At 36.4% G+C, this 18,996-nt stretch overlaps 1 protein-coding gene across 3 annotated transcripts; it reads right to left on the bottom strand.

The window, feature by feature from the left end:
• Window positions 1-8,508: 8,508 nt before the first annotated feature.
• On the bottom strand, window positions 8,509-11,394 carry LOC111792127 (uncharacterized). 3 transcript variants are annotated; one of them, XR_015420525.1, is made up of 7 exons: window positions 10,368-11,394; window positions 10,107-10,241; window positions 9,930-10,001; window positions 9,606-9,830; window positions 9,406-9,511; window positions 8,734-8,823; window positions 8,509-8,657 (listed from the first exon to the last, which is right to left on the bottom strand). XR_015420525.1 is itself a non-coding variant. In XM_023673461.2 (6 exons), exons 1-6 carry the CDS (start codon window positions 11,085-11,087, stop codon window positions 8,786-8,788), a joined length of 1,296 nt encoding a protein of 431 aa, XP_023529229.2. In that variant the 5' UTR covers window positions 11,088-11,394; the 3' UTR covers window positions 8,623-8,785. The 3 variants fall into 3 exon arrangements, 1 of the variants encoding a protein (XP_023529229.2); XR_015420526.1 differs by having other exon boundaries at window positions 8,509-8,653; XM_023673461.2 differs by having other exon boundaries at window positions 8,623-8,823.
• Between the last annotated feature and the right edge of the window lie 7,602 nt (window positions 11,395-18,996).

Raw genomic sequence — 18,996 nt, 5'->3', positions numbered from 1 at the left:
TCATTCTCAACTTTGGCTTTGAATTTCCAAAATACACCCACAACTTCTAACTTTTACTTTAGCAAGAAGATCCAACACATTCTTGTTAGATCATCAATAAAAACAATGTAATAAAGATTACCATTTAATGATGGTGTTCGCTGAGAACCACAAAGATCAGTATGAACCAGTTGCAGCTTTTTCGAGGCTCTCCATGCCTGTTTAGGAAATGGTTGCCTATGTTGCTTCCCAAAATTACAAGCACGGCAAAGAGGCATGTCATCATCAATGCCAGTGAGTTCTTCTACCAGCTTCTGTGACTGCACCTAAAGCAACCCTCAATGATGAAAGTGCCCAAGTCTTTTGTGCCAAATCTCAGTGGCACTAGCTCGATATAAAGGTCGTCTGCTCTTTCTCCATTGGATTTAGAGCAAAGCTTTTTCCTTTCATTTTGACATTGAACAAGTCTTTGCCACTAGCATCTCTGATCAAACACCGTTTATTCTCAGACAACACTTTATAGCCTTTATCAAGTAATTGACCAATGCTTATAAAACATTTGGAATAAAGTTCAAACCTGAAGGTAAATTGCCCGACCGGAGGTGCAGAGGAATTGCTTGCCTGTAGGAAAACTCAACAAGGAGGAATGGGTTACCGTCTATGGATTCTCACCTGCTGATACAAATCTAGTTTTGGGGGAATTTGATAAGAGCGGTGAGACCTTGAAACACGTTCCTGGTCCAAGAGATGCTAATTGGATGCACATTCTTTATAAGAACCGATCTAGTGCCCACAAGGCTCTCAGAAAGAATGGTATTCAAATTAATGGGATGCTAATTGTGGGTGTGAAACCTATGGATCCAATAGACGGGTAGACACTAGATAAAAAGTTAAACATGTTAGATGAACACGACTCTCCACAATGATATGATATTGTCCACTTTGAGCATAAGCTCTCATGGTTTTGCTTGGGCTTCCCCAAAAGGCCTCGTATCAATGGAGATAGTATCCCTTGATTATAAACCCATGATCATTCCCTAAATTAGCCGATGTTGGACGTTTATCATCCAACAAAACAATACAGGATTCATGGTTCTCCTACCGTTATCTTCTCGAACTGTAGAACTTGCAACGAGAGGAGGTACCACCATTGCTTCACCATCCAAATCATTAGTGTCTAAGGTCATGGATTTGATGTTTGGAGTCTAAGTTGGGTAGCTCCTCTCCTGTGGGCGTATAGATTTTCCATGGCAAGAAATTCCTACAAATTTGAGAGCTTACATACATTGACTTGACGTGATATATGTTAGCCTGTTATTACTATGAACAATGTCCACAACTCTCCATCTTGATACCTATGATTGGTTTTTCCGGATTCATACTGTTACAAAATGAGACAGAAGGAAAGTTGCATGATGTTGGAACATTTTATAGGCCCTTGAGAACCAACAAATATGGGGGAGCAGCCGGGTGATCTTCTGTTCTTATGGAGACTTATTTAGAGGCTTTGGATCTTTGGGAAGCAATAGAAGAGGATTATGAGGTTCCTCCATTTCCAGCAATCAAATGATCTTCATATGAATAATGTCCCTCAAAACAGCAAAAGAAATCCCGAAATCTGGGATTACCTCAAGGCTGAATATGATGGAGATGAGAGGATTCATGGAATGAAAGTCCTGAATTTGATTAGGGATTTCGAGTTGCAGAAGATGGAATCTGAGTCGGTGAAAGAGTACTCTAACAGACTTCTCAGCATTGTCAACAAGGTGAGATTGCTTGGTTTTGTGTTAAATGATTCCAGGATTGTTGAAAAGCTGCTAGTCACACTGTTCCAGAGAAGTTTGAAGCCACCATTACTACTCTGGAGAACACCAAAGACCTGTCAAAGATTCCTCTTACAGAGCTCTTGAACGCTTTACAAGCACAAGAGCAAAGGAGGTCTATGAGGCAAGAAGGGGCGATTGAAGGTGCCTTCCCTATTAAGCATCAAGACAACAATAGATATAAAAACAAGAAAATTTTCAAAAACCAATCGACGAATGGAGATTCATTTGCCAATTATCAGAAGACAAAAGGAGGAGGTTCCAAAAAATCCTAACCACTTTGCCGCCATTGTGAGAAGAAAGATCATCCACCATATAAGTGTTGGAGAAGACCTGACGCTTTCTGCTCCAAATGCAATAAACTTGGACATGAAGCTGTGATCTGCAAAGTCAAAGGTAATTGATCAAGAAGAAGAAGATCAATTGTTTGTGGTCACTTGTTTCTCAGACAAAAAATCAAGTGAGAGCTGGTTGATTGATAGTGGGTGTACAAATCATATGACATATGACAAGAGTTTTTGGAGGAATTAAGAGACACTGATGTCAAGAGAGTGAGGATTGGCAATGGTGAACACTTGGAAGTCAAGGGAAAAGGCACAGTAGCTATAACAAGGTATGAAGGTACAAAATTTATTCCAAAAATTGAATAAAATCTACTAAGTGTTGGCTAGTTACTTGATAAGGGCTATAAGGTGTTGTTTGAGGATAAGCAGTACTTGATCAGAGATGCTAGTGGCAAAGACTTGTTCAATGTCAAAATGAAAGGAAAAAACTTTGCTCTAAATCCGATAGAGAAAGTGCAGACGACCTTATATCCAGAGCTAGTACCACTAAGATTTGGCACAAAAGACTTGGCACTTTTATCATCTAGGTTTGCTTCAGATGCAGTCAAAGAAGTTGATAGAAGAACTCGTTGACATTGATGATGACATGTCTCTTTGTCGTGCTTGTAATTTTGGGAAGCAACATAGGCAACCCTTTCCTAAACAGGCATGGAGAGCCTCAAAAAAACTACAGCTGGTTTATACTGATATTTGTGGTTCTCAGCGAACACCATCATTAAATGGTAATCTTTATTACATTATTTTTATTGATGATCTAACAAGAATGTGTTGGATCTTCTTGCTAAAGTAAAAGTTAGAAGTTGTGGGTGTATTTTGGAAATTCAAAGCCAGAGTTGAGAATGAAAGTGCATGCTTGATTCAGACTATAAGATCAGATAATGGCAAGGAGTACACTTTAGAAACTTTTAACAGGTTTTGTGAAGAGGCTGGAATTGGACATCAATTGACAGCACCATACACTCCTCAACAGAATGACGTCAATGAAAGGAGGAATAGATTCATAATGGAGATGACGAGATGCATGCTTCATGAGAAGGATCTTCCAAAACGTTTTTGGGGAAAAGCAGCAAACACTATTGTGTGCTTGCAAAATCGAATTTCAACAAAAGCTGTGAAGGACCGACACTATCTGAAGTTTGGTATGGTTACCAACTTTTTTAAAAGTTCGTAAGAGTATTTGGGTGTCTTTGCTTCACTTACATTCCACAGGTCAAGCGTGATAAGCTTGACAAGAAGACAGAAGCTGACTTCTTTGTTGGGTATAGCACTATGTCCAAAGTATACAGAGTTTTTCAACCACACACTAGTCGTGTTATTGTGAGCCGGAGATGTTCATTTTGCTGGAAATGGACAATGAAATTGGGAAGAACTGACGAAGGTGAATCAGATTTCTAATGCACCAAACAATTTAATCTTTGGTAGCATGTTAGAAGAGTCTGAAGATGAACAACTAGAAGAGTCTAAAGATGAACGACAAGAATCGTTTGAAGATGAACGACAAGATGCTTTGGTTGATGATGCACCTGTCAGAGGAGGAGCTTTCGATGATCGAGAAAAACAAAACCTGGGAGTTGGTTGATCGACCTCTAAACAGAAAGATAATTGGAGTAAGATGGGTGTTCAGGAAAAAGCTTGGAGTACACAGCATCTAAACAAAAACAAGGAGTGTTAAAGATCACGTGTTTGTTTAAATTGCTGTCAGTTAGTATCTGATTAAATTATATAGAGTTTATTGTTCTTCATAATATAATCTTCTCATTAACCTTTCAATCACTCTTTCTTTCACTAACAAATTAGTTGTTGAACTTCAAAATTCATACATTTCAACTCATTCGAACACATTAAGGATCAACCAAGAATATCACTTGTCGAGCTCTACAATTTACACATTTCAACTCATTTGAACACATTAAAGATCGAGATTAGTTGTTGAACTCTAAAATCCACACAATTCAAACGCGTTTTAACACATTAAACATAAACGAAAAGATCAAACACTAAACACTAAAATTCATACATTTCAACTCGTTTGAACACATTAAAGAACGGACCAAACATTAAACTCAAAACTAAACTCATTTCAATACACAAATGAACAAAATCAACAACAAAGATAAGTAAAAAGAACAATTTACAAGAAGGGATTGATTGAGAAAAGGGTGTATGAACAATGAATGAATCATGAAGCAAAGAAGGGAATAGAACAATGAGTGGATGAAGCTCGCCGACAGTGATGTGGAGAAACATGAATTCCTTTGCAATCAGAATGTTTCTTCCTTTTCTTCGCATCTGGATGTGTTGGTTTCTTCAAGTCTTCTACACATCGAGCATCCGCTATGCAAGCAAACGACCTCGCCTTTCCTGAATAGTACCTCGACAATCCCCTCCTATACTCCAATTCCACAACGTCAGCTATGCAACACGTTTAAATATCAAATGTTTACAAGTCTCACTAACATCGGTTACAAACGTTAAATATTCTTAGTTTTTGTAAAAGTAGGGTTGAGTTGGGTTGTAACCCTATTTTCGAGTTCGTCACGTTAACCCAATAAAAAAGATGTTATCCCACAAACCGAATTGAATTTTTTAGTTTTCCAAAAATACAGCACAACCCATATCGAAAAAAAATCTAACCCAACCTAATTTTTATGGTTTGGAAGTAATCTACGATGGATGTGTTTCTCGTTACCCACGTAAAAGGAAGATTACGTTTGTAACATAAAATTCCCTTTCGGGTTTCCCTCAAGGTTTAAAAACAAAAATTCCCTTTCGGGCTTCCCCTCAAGGCTTTAAAAATAAAAATTCCCTTTCGAGTTTCCCCTCAAGGCTTTAAAAACGCGTCTTTTCCTTTCGGGCTTCCTCTCAAGGCTTTAAAAACGCGTCTTTCAGAATTACACAGTGAACCGGTTCTCATCCATATACTATCTTTTTTGGGCTTTCCCTTTCGAGCTTCCCCGTCAAGGGTTTTGGGCTTTCCCTTATCGACTTCTCCATTACGAGTATGTTAGGGAAAGGTTTCTACACCCTTATGAAGGGTGTTTCGTTCTCTTACTCAACCAATGTGAGATATCACATCGTTTTTTTTAAACGTTCCGACATGATGCTTGCACCATAGTCACACAACAAAATTGAAAAACCCGAACCTACTATCTCGTAACTATACATTCAAAACGACGTAAAACAAGTATTAAACTAACAAAAAAGTAGGCCAAAATTGGTTACTTTTGAGGAAGATTTGCCCCAAGAGAACCCATATCAAAAGCCATCATGTTGTTTCCTTGATCTTTCATTTCCTTCAATTAAGAGAGTGAGGGAGGCTTTGTGGCTAAACAGGCACAAATATTTATACAACATTTTCCCACCCAAAAAAAAAAAAAAAAAAAAAAAAAAAAAAAAAAAAAAAAAAAAAAACCTATTTTATTAATGGAACCGAATCAATTTCTCCTATACATCCATTTGTTCGATCGTTCAAGTTTAAAAAATATGGTTTTTGAATTCAAATGTTCGAGAATATGAACGAATGGTCTATTCACTCGTAAAAAATTAGGTTAAAACCTCGTGTATTTTGAGTCTAATCTCTATCTTTAATCAAAATTTAGTCCATTTGTTTTCCGGACTATTTTCTATCAAATTCGAGCTAATTATTATTATGATTTTCATCCGAGAAAAAGCTTTCAAAAATAGGGACAAGAGGACAAGTTAAGTTATTGAGTAGTTCAGGAGCGAAACGAACCAGCTTTACCTACAGGGGCAGGCAATGCAATTGGGAGACCAAGAGGGATAGGAGCATAGAGGTTACGGTTCAGGTTCTTCATTCAAATAGCTTTAACGAGTAAAAAAGAGTGAAGAAAAGGAGCAGAGCAACTCGACCGAGAATATTGGGAAATATCATTATCATTTATTTCCCACTCCACGTACACATACGTAATATCTGGTTTAAGGAGATAGGCATAAATGAACCGTGACCACATTCGAATGAAAGTGATCATAAAACTAGGAATTTTAAGGTTAAGAGTGCTTTGTTTAGAACAATTTTATGTTGGACGATCTCTTCGACAAGCACAACATCTCACATGTTTGAACTACATTTCGACGGTTTGTCCAGCCTAATGTCAGTAGAGGCCTAGTCCAAGCGAAGGCCTAGATGTGTGTACGGGCCCATCCTCCCTAGCACCGACGCGACATCGACTCTCCCAAGCCACCGTGCGACGTTATTAGTCGCCTCTTTACAGTCGGCTTGTATTCCAGCTGGACTATCTACGCACAGCTTTGAGCCCTTTTCAATTTTCACCTTGGTTAGCTAATTCGTGCTAGCTAATAGTGAAGCCTACGGGTACATATATGGGGCCACATAGTGAATTCATGCATGAATCATGTCGTAGAAAAGTAATATACATCCAATCCTATTCGAAAAAGAAAGTAGAGTCCAAAGAATAGTGATGAAAAGTAGATTTCACCGTGAACCATGTTGCATGTGATTGCATTTTTTGACCACAATAGTAGTGTTACTTACTCAGTATTTTTAAATGCTCAACGTATATCATTTTTACAGGTAAAGACAAACGTCGTATGTACAAATGATGATGTCAGTTGAGGAGGCCATAAAATCAAGTCTCGACGATACGTAGCATTTTATTTATGAATTTTAATAGGAGAGGTTATTTTTCTCTATTTTGGACAGCTATTATTATGTTTGGAAATTCCAAACATTTAATTAAGTCCATGGAAATGTTTCAATGATTTTTCAAAACAGTAACTTTTATCCACTGAGCGACGACCTTTCCATTCGGCACTATCGGATCACTAAGGCCGATTTTCATCCCTGTTCGACGGGTGGATCTTGCAGTCAAGCTCCCTTCTACCTTTGCACTCGAGGGCCAATATTCGTCTGGTCTGAAGAAACCTTTGCACGCTTCCGTTACCTTTTGGGAGACCTACATCCCATAGAAACTATTTACCTGAGATTGTCCCTTGTCTCGTAGGTCATGACACAAGGTTAGAATTCTAACTCTTCCAGAGTGGTATCTCATCGATGGCTTGGGGGAGCATTCTTCGCCCTCCACCTAAGCTGCGCAGGAAAGGCCCAAAGCCAATGCCAGTGAACAGTGAAGCTTCATAGGGTCTTTCTGTTCAGGTGCAGGTAGTCCGCATTTTCACAAATATGTCTACTTCACCTAACCTCTCTCCGAGACAGTGCCCAGATCGTTACGCCTTTCGTACGAGTCGAAACTTACCCAACAAAGAATTTCGCTACCTTATTTTTATAGACTTTTATTTTTATAAAGATAAAAGATGTTAATACTACCCTTAAAATTTTATGTGTATTTTTAAAATTTAAAACTAACTATACGGTATTTTTATTAATTTATGTTTAAAAAAAATAATATTAATTTTATTTACTAGATTTGAATATTTGATGGAATATGATTGTGTGCTACAAAATACATAAAAATAAAACATCCATATAATGTAATGATAACATTATATTATAATTTATGAATAATGAATAAAACATTAAGCGGTCCAACGATAGTGAAAGGACACAATTGGTATTAAGAAAAATCTAATCAAAGAGATTTTGTAGATCGATAAAGTTGGGCCGATCTGGGCCCAATTGAGTCGCTGTTGTAGGCCGTCTGAATGGGCCCAATTGAGTCGCTATTGTAGGCCGTCTGAATGGGCCCAATTGAGTCGCTATTGTAGGCCGTCTGAAAGTGAATACATGAAACTATCAATGCTCCATTTGTTCTTTTTAGCTTTTTGCTAAATTAATTAAAAAAAAAAAAAAAAAACCCTTCTAAATTTAAATTTTTTTTTAATAATATCTTCATAAATTAAATAATAATAATAATAATAAAATAATAATAATATTTATAATTATTATAATTATATAAAAAATAATAATAAATAACAATAATCTTGAACTTTAATAAAAAAAAAAATCAATAATACCTTTAAAATTTAAGATTCAATATATTTTTACCATTAATTTTGAACGAAAATGGTTAATATTAATACTGATTTTTTTATAAATATAATAAATATTTTTAAACTTTTAAAAATAATTAATATTTTTGAAACAAAATATTAATATATATTTTTTTTTAGTATTAATGCGTATTTTTTTAATATAATAATTATTTTTGATGTGATAGTTCGTTCTTAAATTTTTAGTTAATTAAATAATATTTTAATCCATAAAATTATTAGGATCGTAATGTAGTATTATGAAAGGTTAAGTATCGTGACATTCAAAATTATTTATTCCATTAATCTAATTTTGAATAAGATTATATTAACCACAAATATTTAAAAAATTTATAATAATTAAAAATCAATTATTTAAATAAATTTTAAAGGAATTAATCTTCAAAATATCGGAAAATATTGTGATTCATTATCATTACTCTTATTCAAATTGAGCCGAACATATACATACAAAATATATATAAATATTTGCTAGTTATATATCGTGATAAAAGAAGAATATATATATATATATATATATATATATATATATATATATATATATATATATATATATATATATATATATATATATATATATATATATATATATATAGATAGATACGAAGCCAATGAGACTAATATTTTGATTGAATCTCGTAGCTAACTACTTCATAGTTCCATTTTTACATTGCTTCCTTCGATCGAACCTACAAAAAAAAAAAAAAAACATTAAAGAACATTTCATCGACCATACGGAAGACACGATCTTAAAACAATCATCATATCCAACAAATTGACTTATAAACAATCTTCACTGACCCGATTTAATTAGTTGTGTAAACATCAAAGATAAATTGTTGTTCACAAGCTAATCAATCTCATTTGTTACTATAAGCACATCATCGAGTTTATCGATATTATTTATTCCAACAAACATATGTTCGATATCGACGAACGATCTAAGAACGTTAAAACTCATGTTAAAACTCGTCCATGAAAGTTGTGCACAATTGAAAGTGGTGGACAAACCCATTAGAAAGGATAGTGCAAAATTGGTGGGAATCTATATAAATTCTTTTCTTTTTCTCAAAGCATTGGGAATATCCAATGGGCTCATAAAAATTTCAGAAAAAAAAGATGAAAATTTGATGGAGGGACCATGGAAATGTCTCAATCTATCAATTTTTAAATATCCACTTTCTTAATTTCTCTGAATTTTCTTTCTCCAGTCATAATTGCAAGAACAAGCGGAAGAAGAATTGACTGCATAGTTTCAATCTTATCTTTACCTGTGTAAGGTTGAGATGAAAAGGCGTTTGATGATCTTCCTTGATCGAAACCCACATTGTACAGATTCTGCAAATCCACGTCCCACCCTGAGGAGCCTTGAAATTGCTGCATCGATTGTTTCATTTGATGAATTAGAAACTCCAAACGATCGGAAACGAATCGAAAACGGCGGAAAATTGAAATCAAAGGATGGACTTACGGTGAGGCAGGATGAATCGAGGAAATTTTCCGGGAAAGAAACAGGGGCGCTGATTGTTCTTCGAAGAGCGACATCGGAGGTATTAATTCCCATTTCTAATCCACAACACGGAACAATTTGTTGATTGTTTGGATTAAATTGTAAGTAGGATGAAGGATCTGTGATCTCTGATGAAATTCCACCGATCGCCGCGAAGTTTGCGGTGGTGCAAGGAGGGGGAAATACCTGTTTGTTTGTTTGTTTCCCTGGAAAATTTTAGATTCCGCCGTCGATTTTAATCTGATTAAATGAGTTTGGAGTTTGGAAATCATTTAATTTTGTTACCTCTTTGAGGAAGAGATCATCCACATTGAAGTCCAGCCTTGGATTAACTGCAGCTAACTTCATGGACAAGAACTGTTTGTGAAAATGCCACAAAGAAAATTTTCGATTTCAGAACGATTTTTTTCAATGGAACGTAGGATTTTCGAGTGTAGAGATTGAGAAAACTTGTTTTTTTACCTCAACTTGTCTTTGAAGAGATTGAACATAGTTTATGATCTCGTCGAGCATTCCAGCTTTTCCAGTGATTTTGTTGCATCCTGGTACTAAATCTTGCAAGTACTTCATTCTTTCACTGATTTTTTCCCTTCTAGCCTACATGAACACAAGAAAAAAAACATGATTGGTTAAAAGAAACTCCCCCCAAATGGATCAAAATGAAAGAAATCAAAGAAAGAATAAGCAACCCAGAAGAGGAATTAGAGTGTTTTCTTGGCTTACTCTTTCTGCTAAGCTATGGCTATCAGTGGCTTGGCCACGGCGAGCTCTGACATGAATGTAATCAGGCTTTTTAACCTCTGAGGCTTTGGAGGTATCAGCTGAAGTTTCTCTGTTGTTGTTTGTTGTGGTTGTAGTTGTGGTTGAATTGTTGTTCTTGGTGCTGTTTTGATCTGTAGTTTTTGATAATTCTTCTTCTTCTTCTTCTTCTTCTTCTTCTTCTTCTGAACTTGCTTTGATCTTCTTCTCTTTGTTGTTAATGGGTTTCTGAACTTTCTCAGCTTTCCTTTTCTTGAAGCTTTCTCTTCCAGCCGCCGCCGCTGGATTCACCGCCGGCGGGCAGCTGGAGGTTCTAGAAAGAGAAGAATTGAGTTCATAAGCAGTGGGGGGATTCAACAACAGAGAAGGATCAGACCACCCATCTTCCAAACCAGGGTCAGGCTTCACTGCTCCCATTACCATCTCCACAAGTGACAACCCACCACCACCGCCGCCGTCGCCGGCTGCACTCATGAAGCCCGGAAACCCGGTGAGGTGATCCGACGGTGGAAATCCAGCCCCGTAATCCATCATCCCATTGAATGGCTGCTGCTGCTGTTGTTGCTGCTGATACAAAAGCTGATCTTGTTGCCATTTGAAACGAGCCCTCTGCCTCTCAAGAACAGTGAGAGTGTCAGCACAATTCTCAGCCGTGTTCAACATTTCCGGCAATGCTCTGTTCATCTTTCTTTGTTCCAAAACCCCACCTTAGAAAAACAGAGAAACCCCCAGATTTGAAGGAAATCCCACCACCAAGAACCAAATAAAGGGCTCAAAAAACATGAACATGAACAAGAACAAGGAGGGGGAAAATGGGCTTGAAGATTGTACTCGGAGGAGTCTGAGAGATTGATTATAGTGAAGGTAAGAGAGAGAAAAGGGGTGTGGGAAGTATATAAAGGTGAAAAAGTTGGGGGGTGGTCGGAGAGTGACTGCAACTGGCCGGAATTATTGGTGTAGAGAGAGAAGGAAAGGCAGAGAGAGAGAGAGAGAGAGAGGGAGAGAAAGGCGAATGGGGCAGAGAGGTGTGGAATGAAGCCATAACCATAGGCCGTGGGGGTGGGGCAGACTGACATGACTGCCACGTGAGCATGTCCGGAGTATACCAAAACAGAGATAGAACGGAGTCTCAAACACCTGCAGCTCCCAACCTCCAACGGGGTTCCTCCAAATTATGAAATCCCAAAAATATAGGAAGAACCTGTTTTTTTTTTTTTTTCTTTTCTTTTTTTCCTCAATATTAACAGAAATATTGATAAATTTGTTTTTCTAATTTAATTAAAATATTTCTCTAATTCTTTAAAATTTTATTAGTACTGATTTAAAGTTTAAAATTTTCTAGAATAATCAATAATTATAGAAATCAAATCTACTTGATTTTTAATTTCAAAAATTTTAAATACGAAATAATATATTGATTTGAGAGAAAAAAAAAAAAAAAAGAGAGTATATGTCGAGATATTTTTTTTACACTTAATAATTGGACTACAAGGTGGTTGATCTTTGCAGTTATTTTGTTTTTATCGATATGATTGAGATGATGGGTATGAGATTGAGAGCAAATTCAGGCGAGTACAAAGAATAATTAGTAACTTCGGTCTATGTCAACCAAGTAAGTAGCTCTAATATTGATATGGTTGGAAGAATTGTCTTATGTATGATAACATGTGTTCAGTGGCCTTGTACGTGTCATATGAGTGTTATGTCTTATGATGTGATGTTGTTACTGTGTCATTATGATATGCCAAATGATATGGTAGTATGAATGAAATGTTATGTTATGTTATGATAAGCTACGTAATGTATGAGATGCCTTGATGCACTTCGATATGTTATGTTAGACCATGGTTTGTTATAACATGCTATGAAATGTTTTGAAATTAGGAAAAGCTATGAATCACACCATGCGAGGATTTGAAAGTTATATTCCGAATGAAACGATTTATGAAATTTTATGTATGCATATTGCCAAGTGTAATATGTAATAAAAGAATGAGGGTTGTTTTGCGTGATTTATTACGATGAAAAATATGGAGACCTCATGCATAATTGTATGTTCACGTGCATAAAGATACTTCCCCTTTATGATGATGTACGAACGCGTACACTATGAGACTGAAATGACCATCATGCTTAGTATGGTGCAACGACGGTTGTTGTTCCCTCCAACTGTCCAGCTATAGCCCAAAGGAGCTAGTCTGATAGGCTCATGTTCGCACGTGTGGGTCGTGTATATAGAAGTATTATACATCTAATTTACCCGAACTAGAAAGTTGAGTTCAAGTTTTAAAAAATAATTGAAACACCCAAACTTTGTGTTTTAAGATGGGTCGAAATTTCATGGGTTATTCTTAAATCAGCAACAAAATACCACAGATCAACTCCTAGATCGAACTTGCATCTTCAAAACGCTAGAAAACAAAAACGACGTTCACCAGACTAGTGTCACGCTCACAGATCGAACTTGCATCTTCATTGGAAGGATGCTTTCCAAACTGGAACAACGCTCACCAGACTAGTGTCACGCTCACAGAACTAAAACGACGTTTGTCAAACTTAAACGATATTCGTTGGACTAGAAATAAAGTTGATTTTCTAAAATACCGATAATATTAAAGATGGGAAACGAATTACTGACCCATCTCGGGCCGAGCCAACCCTACATGTTACACCAAGCAATGTCTAATTGTTCTCATGGATGTGATGGACATTATTATAGAAATTATCTTCAAATCATCGCTTTGCAAATTTCTTAGTCTTTTAAGGATATTATGGTTGAAGAACACCAACTACAACATAAACCCTAACTCCTAGATAATGTGATCTAGACTCACTTCTAGCGCGTGTAAATCACGTCCTCTTCACATTGGCTACATAATGTTCACGGGAGTACGAGCGCGTGAGATAATTACGGAGTTATGACATGTATTACGGGATCAAATGGGGAGCGTTTCGACACTTACCTCTTTTTGTCTCTATATTGTTCTTTAATGGTAATGTACTTTTTGGTCTTTTTGTTTCTTAATTAAAGCATCATTATTGCTTAATTAATTTTAAAAAATTAATGATAGGTATATTTTTATATTAAATCTTAACCAATCTAGAGTGGGTTGGGTTAGATCTTGGTTTGGGGTGAGTTAAATTTTTTGAAAATTTAAAATTCTAACCCGTTCAAGAGTTGACATTTTTTTTGTTGGTCAACCTGCCAACCGACTCGAATTTTCGATTTTTCAAAATAGGGTTATAACCCAACCCAACCCTACCATATTTTAAGATTATTATGAAAATTAAGAATATTTGACTGTTGCTGATGTTATCTATAAATGTTTGATATTTGAATTTCATGAGATTTTAGTTATTAGTGTAACATGTATTCTAGATCAGTAATTTTTTAAAAAAAAATTAAAAAACCCGACAACCCAACCCAAAAATAGAGTGCTGGGTTGGATTGTGAACTCTATTTAGGTTGCTCGGGTCACAAAACAAACCAACTCAAAATTTTGGATGATCGAAATCCAACCCATTCCAACCCAACCCAACCCAACCGATGTACACTCCTAATCAAATCTCTTTTTAGTTATGACCCTAGACTGTGATGTCCCACATTGGTTGGGAGGAGAATAAACCACTGTTTATAAGGGTGTGTAAACCTTCCCCTAGCAGACGCGCTTTAAAGCCTTGAGGGGAAACCCGAAAGGGAAAGCCCAAAGAGGACAATATCTGCTAGCGGTGGGCTTGGATCATTACAAATAGTATCAGAGCTAGACACCGGACGATGTGCCAGCCTTCTCGCTCTTCCCCGAAGGGAGTAGACACAATGGTATCAGAGCCAGACACCGGACGATGTGCCAGCCTTCTTGCTCTTCCACGAAGGGGGTAGACACAAGGCGGTGTGTTCAGTAAGGACGCTGACCCCAAAGGGGGGTGAATTTGGGGGCAGTCCCACATCGATTGGAGGAAGAAAGAGTGCTTGAGGGGAAGCCGGAAAGCCCAAAGAGGACAATTTCTGTTAGCGGTGGGCCGCTATACATGTCCTGGATCGTTATTTCTCCAAATCAATTCCTTTAGTTGCAAATTTGAGTTAGTAGGCATAAAATTTGAAGGATGAAGCAATGAAATTAGGTTGAGTGATGACACAAAAGAAGATATACTTGAATTTAGGTGGGTGCATGTCCAGAGAGGATGAAGGCTACTTCCATTATCACCTAAAATGGCCCACTTTTCAAACCCCACAAACCCTAATCTAAATCTTCTCCTCAAAACTCTCTATTTTTCTCTAAATTTTGTGTAGCTCACACACATGACCTTCTATTGCAAGTAGAGACATATGGGGCCAACCCTTTCTCTATATGATTCCTTCAATCACCATCTTTGTAGTCACTATCAACACAAAACCACCATGTTGGACCCTCTCTCTCCCTCTCTTTCCTCTACCACCTTTCACTTCCGTTCATCATCTTAACGAGATTTTAGGCTCTATATGTGTGAGATCCCACGTCGGTTGGAGTGGGAAACGAGTGCTAGACACTGAGTCCCAAAGGGGTAGATTGTGAGATCTCACATTGGTTGGAGAGGAGAACGAAACATTCTTTAGAAGGGTGTAGAAACCTCTCCCTAGTAGACGCGTTTTAAAACTATAAGGCTGATGACGATATGTAATGGGTCGAAGTGGACAATATTTGCTAGTGGTGGGCTTGAACTGTTACAAATGATATCAGAGCTAGGCACCAAATGGTGTGCCAACAAGGACGGTGAGTCCCGAAGGGGGGTGGATTGTGAGATCGCACATCGATTGGAGAGGGGAACGAGTGCCAGACACTGGATCCCGAAGGGGTAGATTGTGAGATCCCACATTGGTTGGAGAGGAGAACGAAACATTCTTTATAAGGGTGTGGAACTTCTCCCTAGCATACGCATTTTAAAACTACGAGGATGATGACGATACTTAACGGGTCGAAGCGGATAATATCTGCTAGTGGTGGGCTTGGGCTGTTACAAATGATATCAGAGTTGGGCACCGAGCGGTGTGCCAGCAAGGACAGTGAGCCTCGAAAGGGGGTGGACTGTGAGATCCTATATCGACTGGAGAGAGGAATGATTGCTAGACGATGGGCCCCGAAAGGGGTGGATTGTGAGATCCCACATCGGTTGGAGAGGAAAACGAAACATTATTTATAAGGGTGTTGAAACCTCTCCCTAGTAGACATGTTTTAAAACCGTAAGACTGATGACAATACGAAGCTAACAATATCTGCTAGCGGGGGGCTTTCAAAACTTAGCTTGAACTTTGAACATGTTTTTAGAAAAAAATCGATTTGAGACTAAAAAACTTATAGATGAAAATAGTGTTTATAAGCTCGATTTTTTGAAAACGAGACGAGACCTTGCAATAACTATTGTGTGGGGGGGGAATTGGAGGAGGCCATTTACTTATGTTTTGAATGGTTGGGCAATAAGAACACATTTGGGACAACTTTTACAAGTTGCCCAATTCAATTAATAACTCCAAGTTGCATTAAAAGAGACATTCAGCTGATCAGAAGGACTCCAACACTCATTTATGATTGAACCAAAAACATTCTTACAAAACTTTACTGCCCATCTTGATGTTATATTGCAAGTTGTGAGCATTGGACGACCTTATTTTTTCTTTTGACTTAGTCTTCTTGAAAAAGCATATGGCCTAACTCTCTCAAAATGAGAAAAATTTAAGCCTATGATGATAAGTAGAGGTCGGGCCATCGTGCATTTATGTATAGTTTATGTTTTTAGGGTTTTGGGGTTCGAGTTTTTCTGACCTATTCTGTAATGAAAGATCAATGAAAGCATTAATAAAGTCGTTTTCTATTATTTAGGGGTATACACAGGCTGAATTGAGTTGGACCATCGTGCATTTATGTATCGTTTATATTTTTAGGGTTTTGGGTTTCGAGTTTTTCTGACCTATATTGCAATGAAAGATCAATGAAATCATTAATAAAGTCGTTTTCTATTATTTAGGGGTATACACAGGCTGAATTGGGTTGGACCATTGTGCATTTGTATCGAGTTTTGGGTTTCGAGTTTTTCTGACATATTCTGTAATGAAAGATCAATGAAAGCATTAATAAAGTCGTTTTCTATTATTTAGGGGTATACACAGGCAGAATTGGGTTGGACCATTGTGCATTTATGTATCGTTTATGTTTTTAGGGTTTTGGGTTTTGAGTTTTTCTGACCTATTCTGTAATGAAAGATCAATTAAAGCATTAATAAAGTCGTTTTCTATTATTTAGGGGTATACACAGGCTGAATTGGGTTGGGTAGGAAAAATCTTTTGAACCAACTCGAAATTTTAGATTAGTTGGATTGGTGACATGAGCAACCCGAACGGAGTTCGAAATCCAACTCAACCCCCTATTTTGGGATGTTTTTGTGTTCGGTTGTATTTTAATTATTTAAAAAATTCATATTTATCCACATAACATGTTATATCAACAACTAAAATCTAAAAAATTCAAACATAAAACATTTAATCACAACTCATCACTAACATGATTACAAATGTTAAATATTCTTAATATTTTTAAGAATAGGATGAGACTGGGTTGTAACCGTGTTTTCAAGTTGGTTGAGTTGATCCGACCAAAAAAATGAATTTGCAAACCAAATCAAATTTTCTGTTTTCCAAAAATTCAACCCAACCCATATAGAAAAAAATCGAACTCAACTCAACCTTTATGACTTGGGTGACGTAGTATAAGTCGGTCGAGTTACCGAATCGTAGGAACACCCCTACTTTGATTCAACGTGTTTAGACTCTTCAATAGTACTCGATATCTCTTCAACAAAGTGGTGTTTGATTCAAATTTGTATGGTTTTAGACAAATTAAATCATGAAAGGTAAAGCTAAGCAATATGATTTGAAAATAGCACAAACAAGTGGATGAAATTGAAGTAGAGATGGTTAATGGGAGAAAGGGAAACTTGGGGCAACAAACCAAAGAGACAATATTTTTGAATAAGACCCAACCAACAAAATATTTTGTTGCTCTTATGCCTTATGGCTAGTGTGGTCCATTATTCCAAGCTCCATTGGATAACAATTAAATAGCTACCAAGCTCTCTTTGTGACTCACATTATATTGTACATGTAAACTACTAAAAAAAACATACGTATCCAGAAATTGTTCGTTCGTTCTTCAACGTAACTGCTACAATTAGCCGTTCCTCTTGAGATCATACTTAAAAACGAGATGATTTATCAATATCCAATAATTATAAAAGTGTTCTTCATTATTACAACGACAACGACAAGAGATTAGGGCAATTGAAAAAAACATTCTCTTTTAACTATGCATCAATCCAATTTATCGTAAACTTGATAATTGCATTCCAATTGTTGATCTACATACCAACTTAGTAATCAAAAGAGAGAACGACTTCTATTAGTATTAGAATGTATTATCGAGATCGAAATGACTTCTTTTATTGGATGTGGCCCACGATCGAAAAAATAAAATAACAAGTAGAAAGAACAGAACAACTGGAGAGAAGAGATCTTTGGCAGAAAAAAACACTAACATCTAATAAGTTAACAATTCTTTTGTTAAGTCAAGCTTATTAACTCACATCCTCGAACATGTTCGAGACAGAAAGATTTAGTGGGTCAAAACGTTTTTGGTCGTTTCAATCACGAACACTTATTACATGGTTGATAATATGGGTAAGTATAATAATATTAAACAAAAAGCTATATATTTGAAGCCTTTTCATATCTTATCTTATAATATAGAAGGGAAAAAAAGGTGTATCAGATTCTATGAATAAGGTATCACAGTTCTTGAGAGATATAAAGAGAGATTTTGAATATCTGCAGCTGCCTTCCACTTCCTACAATTATTTGTAATCACAATACACAATGGGCATCATCCTAATTTCTTGATCCTTCTATAGATATTACACTTTTTACTATTTGGGAACTGTTTAATTATTTATATATAATTTCATTCCATGCCCACCAATAATGTACCTTTCTTGCAATGTATAGATAAGAATTATGTCGAGGATACACGCAAATTGTAATAAGGGTATGTTCGAGAATAGTTTTTATTATATGGGGTCGAAACCGTTTTTAAAAGCGTGGAGTAAAAATGTTTATGATTGGCTACGATTTTAAGAGATTTCGTGAAGATAGTATGTCGAACATGTTTAGAAGTATTAGATAACTGTATCTATGTTCGTTGCAGCTCCATCAGTGGATACTCACATGAACCAAGACATATATCCCAATCATGAATATGAATTTTAAGAAAGATGTGAAAAAATGGTGTTGAAATTACCGCAAGATACACTCTAGCTACATTGAGTGAAGTGAGGTTTTATTAAAGTTGAATTCAAGAACGTCAATTGCAACCATGGATTCAAGCTATTTCAAGTGATTACAAGTTCTTGGATGGATGATTGAAATTTACATTTGAGGTGAAATCATCATGATTTGAGTGTTTTAGCATTTGTGTTCTAAGAGTTTGTATATTCATAAGGGTTCTTTGAACCAATTGGCTATGGTTTTATTATATATTGTTTGTGTATATGGAGATCTTATGAGAGATAA

The sequence above is a fragment of the Cucurbita pepo genome, chromosome 4 (genome assembly GCF_057944985.1).
Source record: "Cucurbita pepo subsp. pepo isolate OVF chromosome 4, ASM5794498v1, whole genome shotgun sequence".
Lineage (NCBI taxonomy): Eukaryota > Viridiplantae > Streptophyta > Magnoliopsida > Cucurbitales > Cucurbitaceae > Cucurbita > Cucurbita pepo.
Note: the sequence above shows the minus strand (reverse complement) of the source record. Positions and strands in the feature narration are given on the sequence as shown.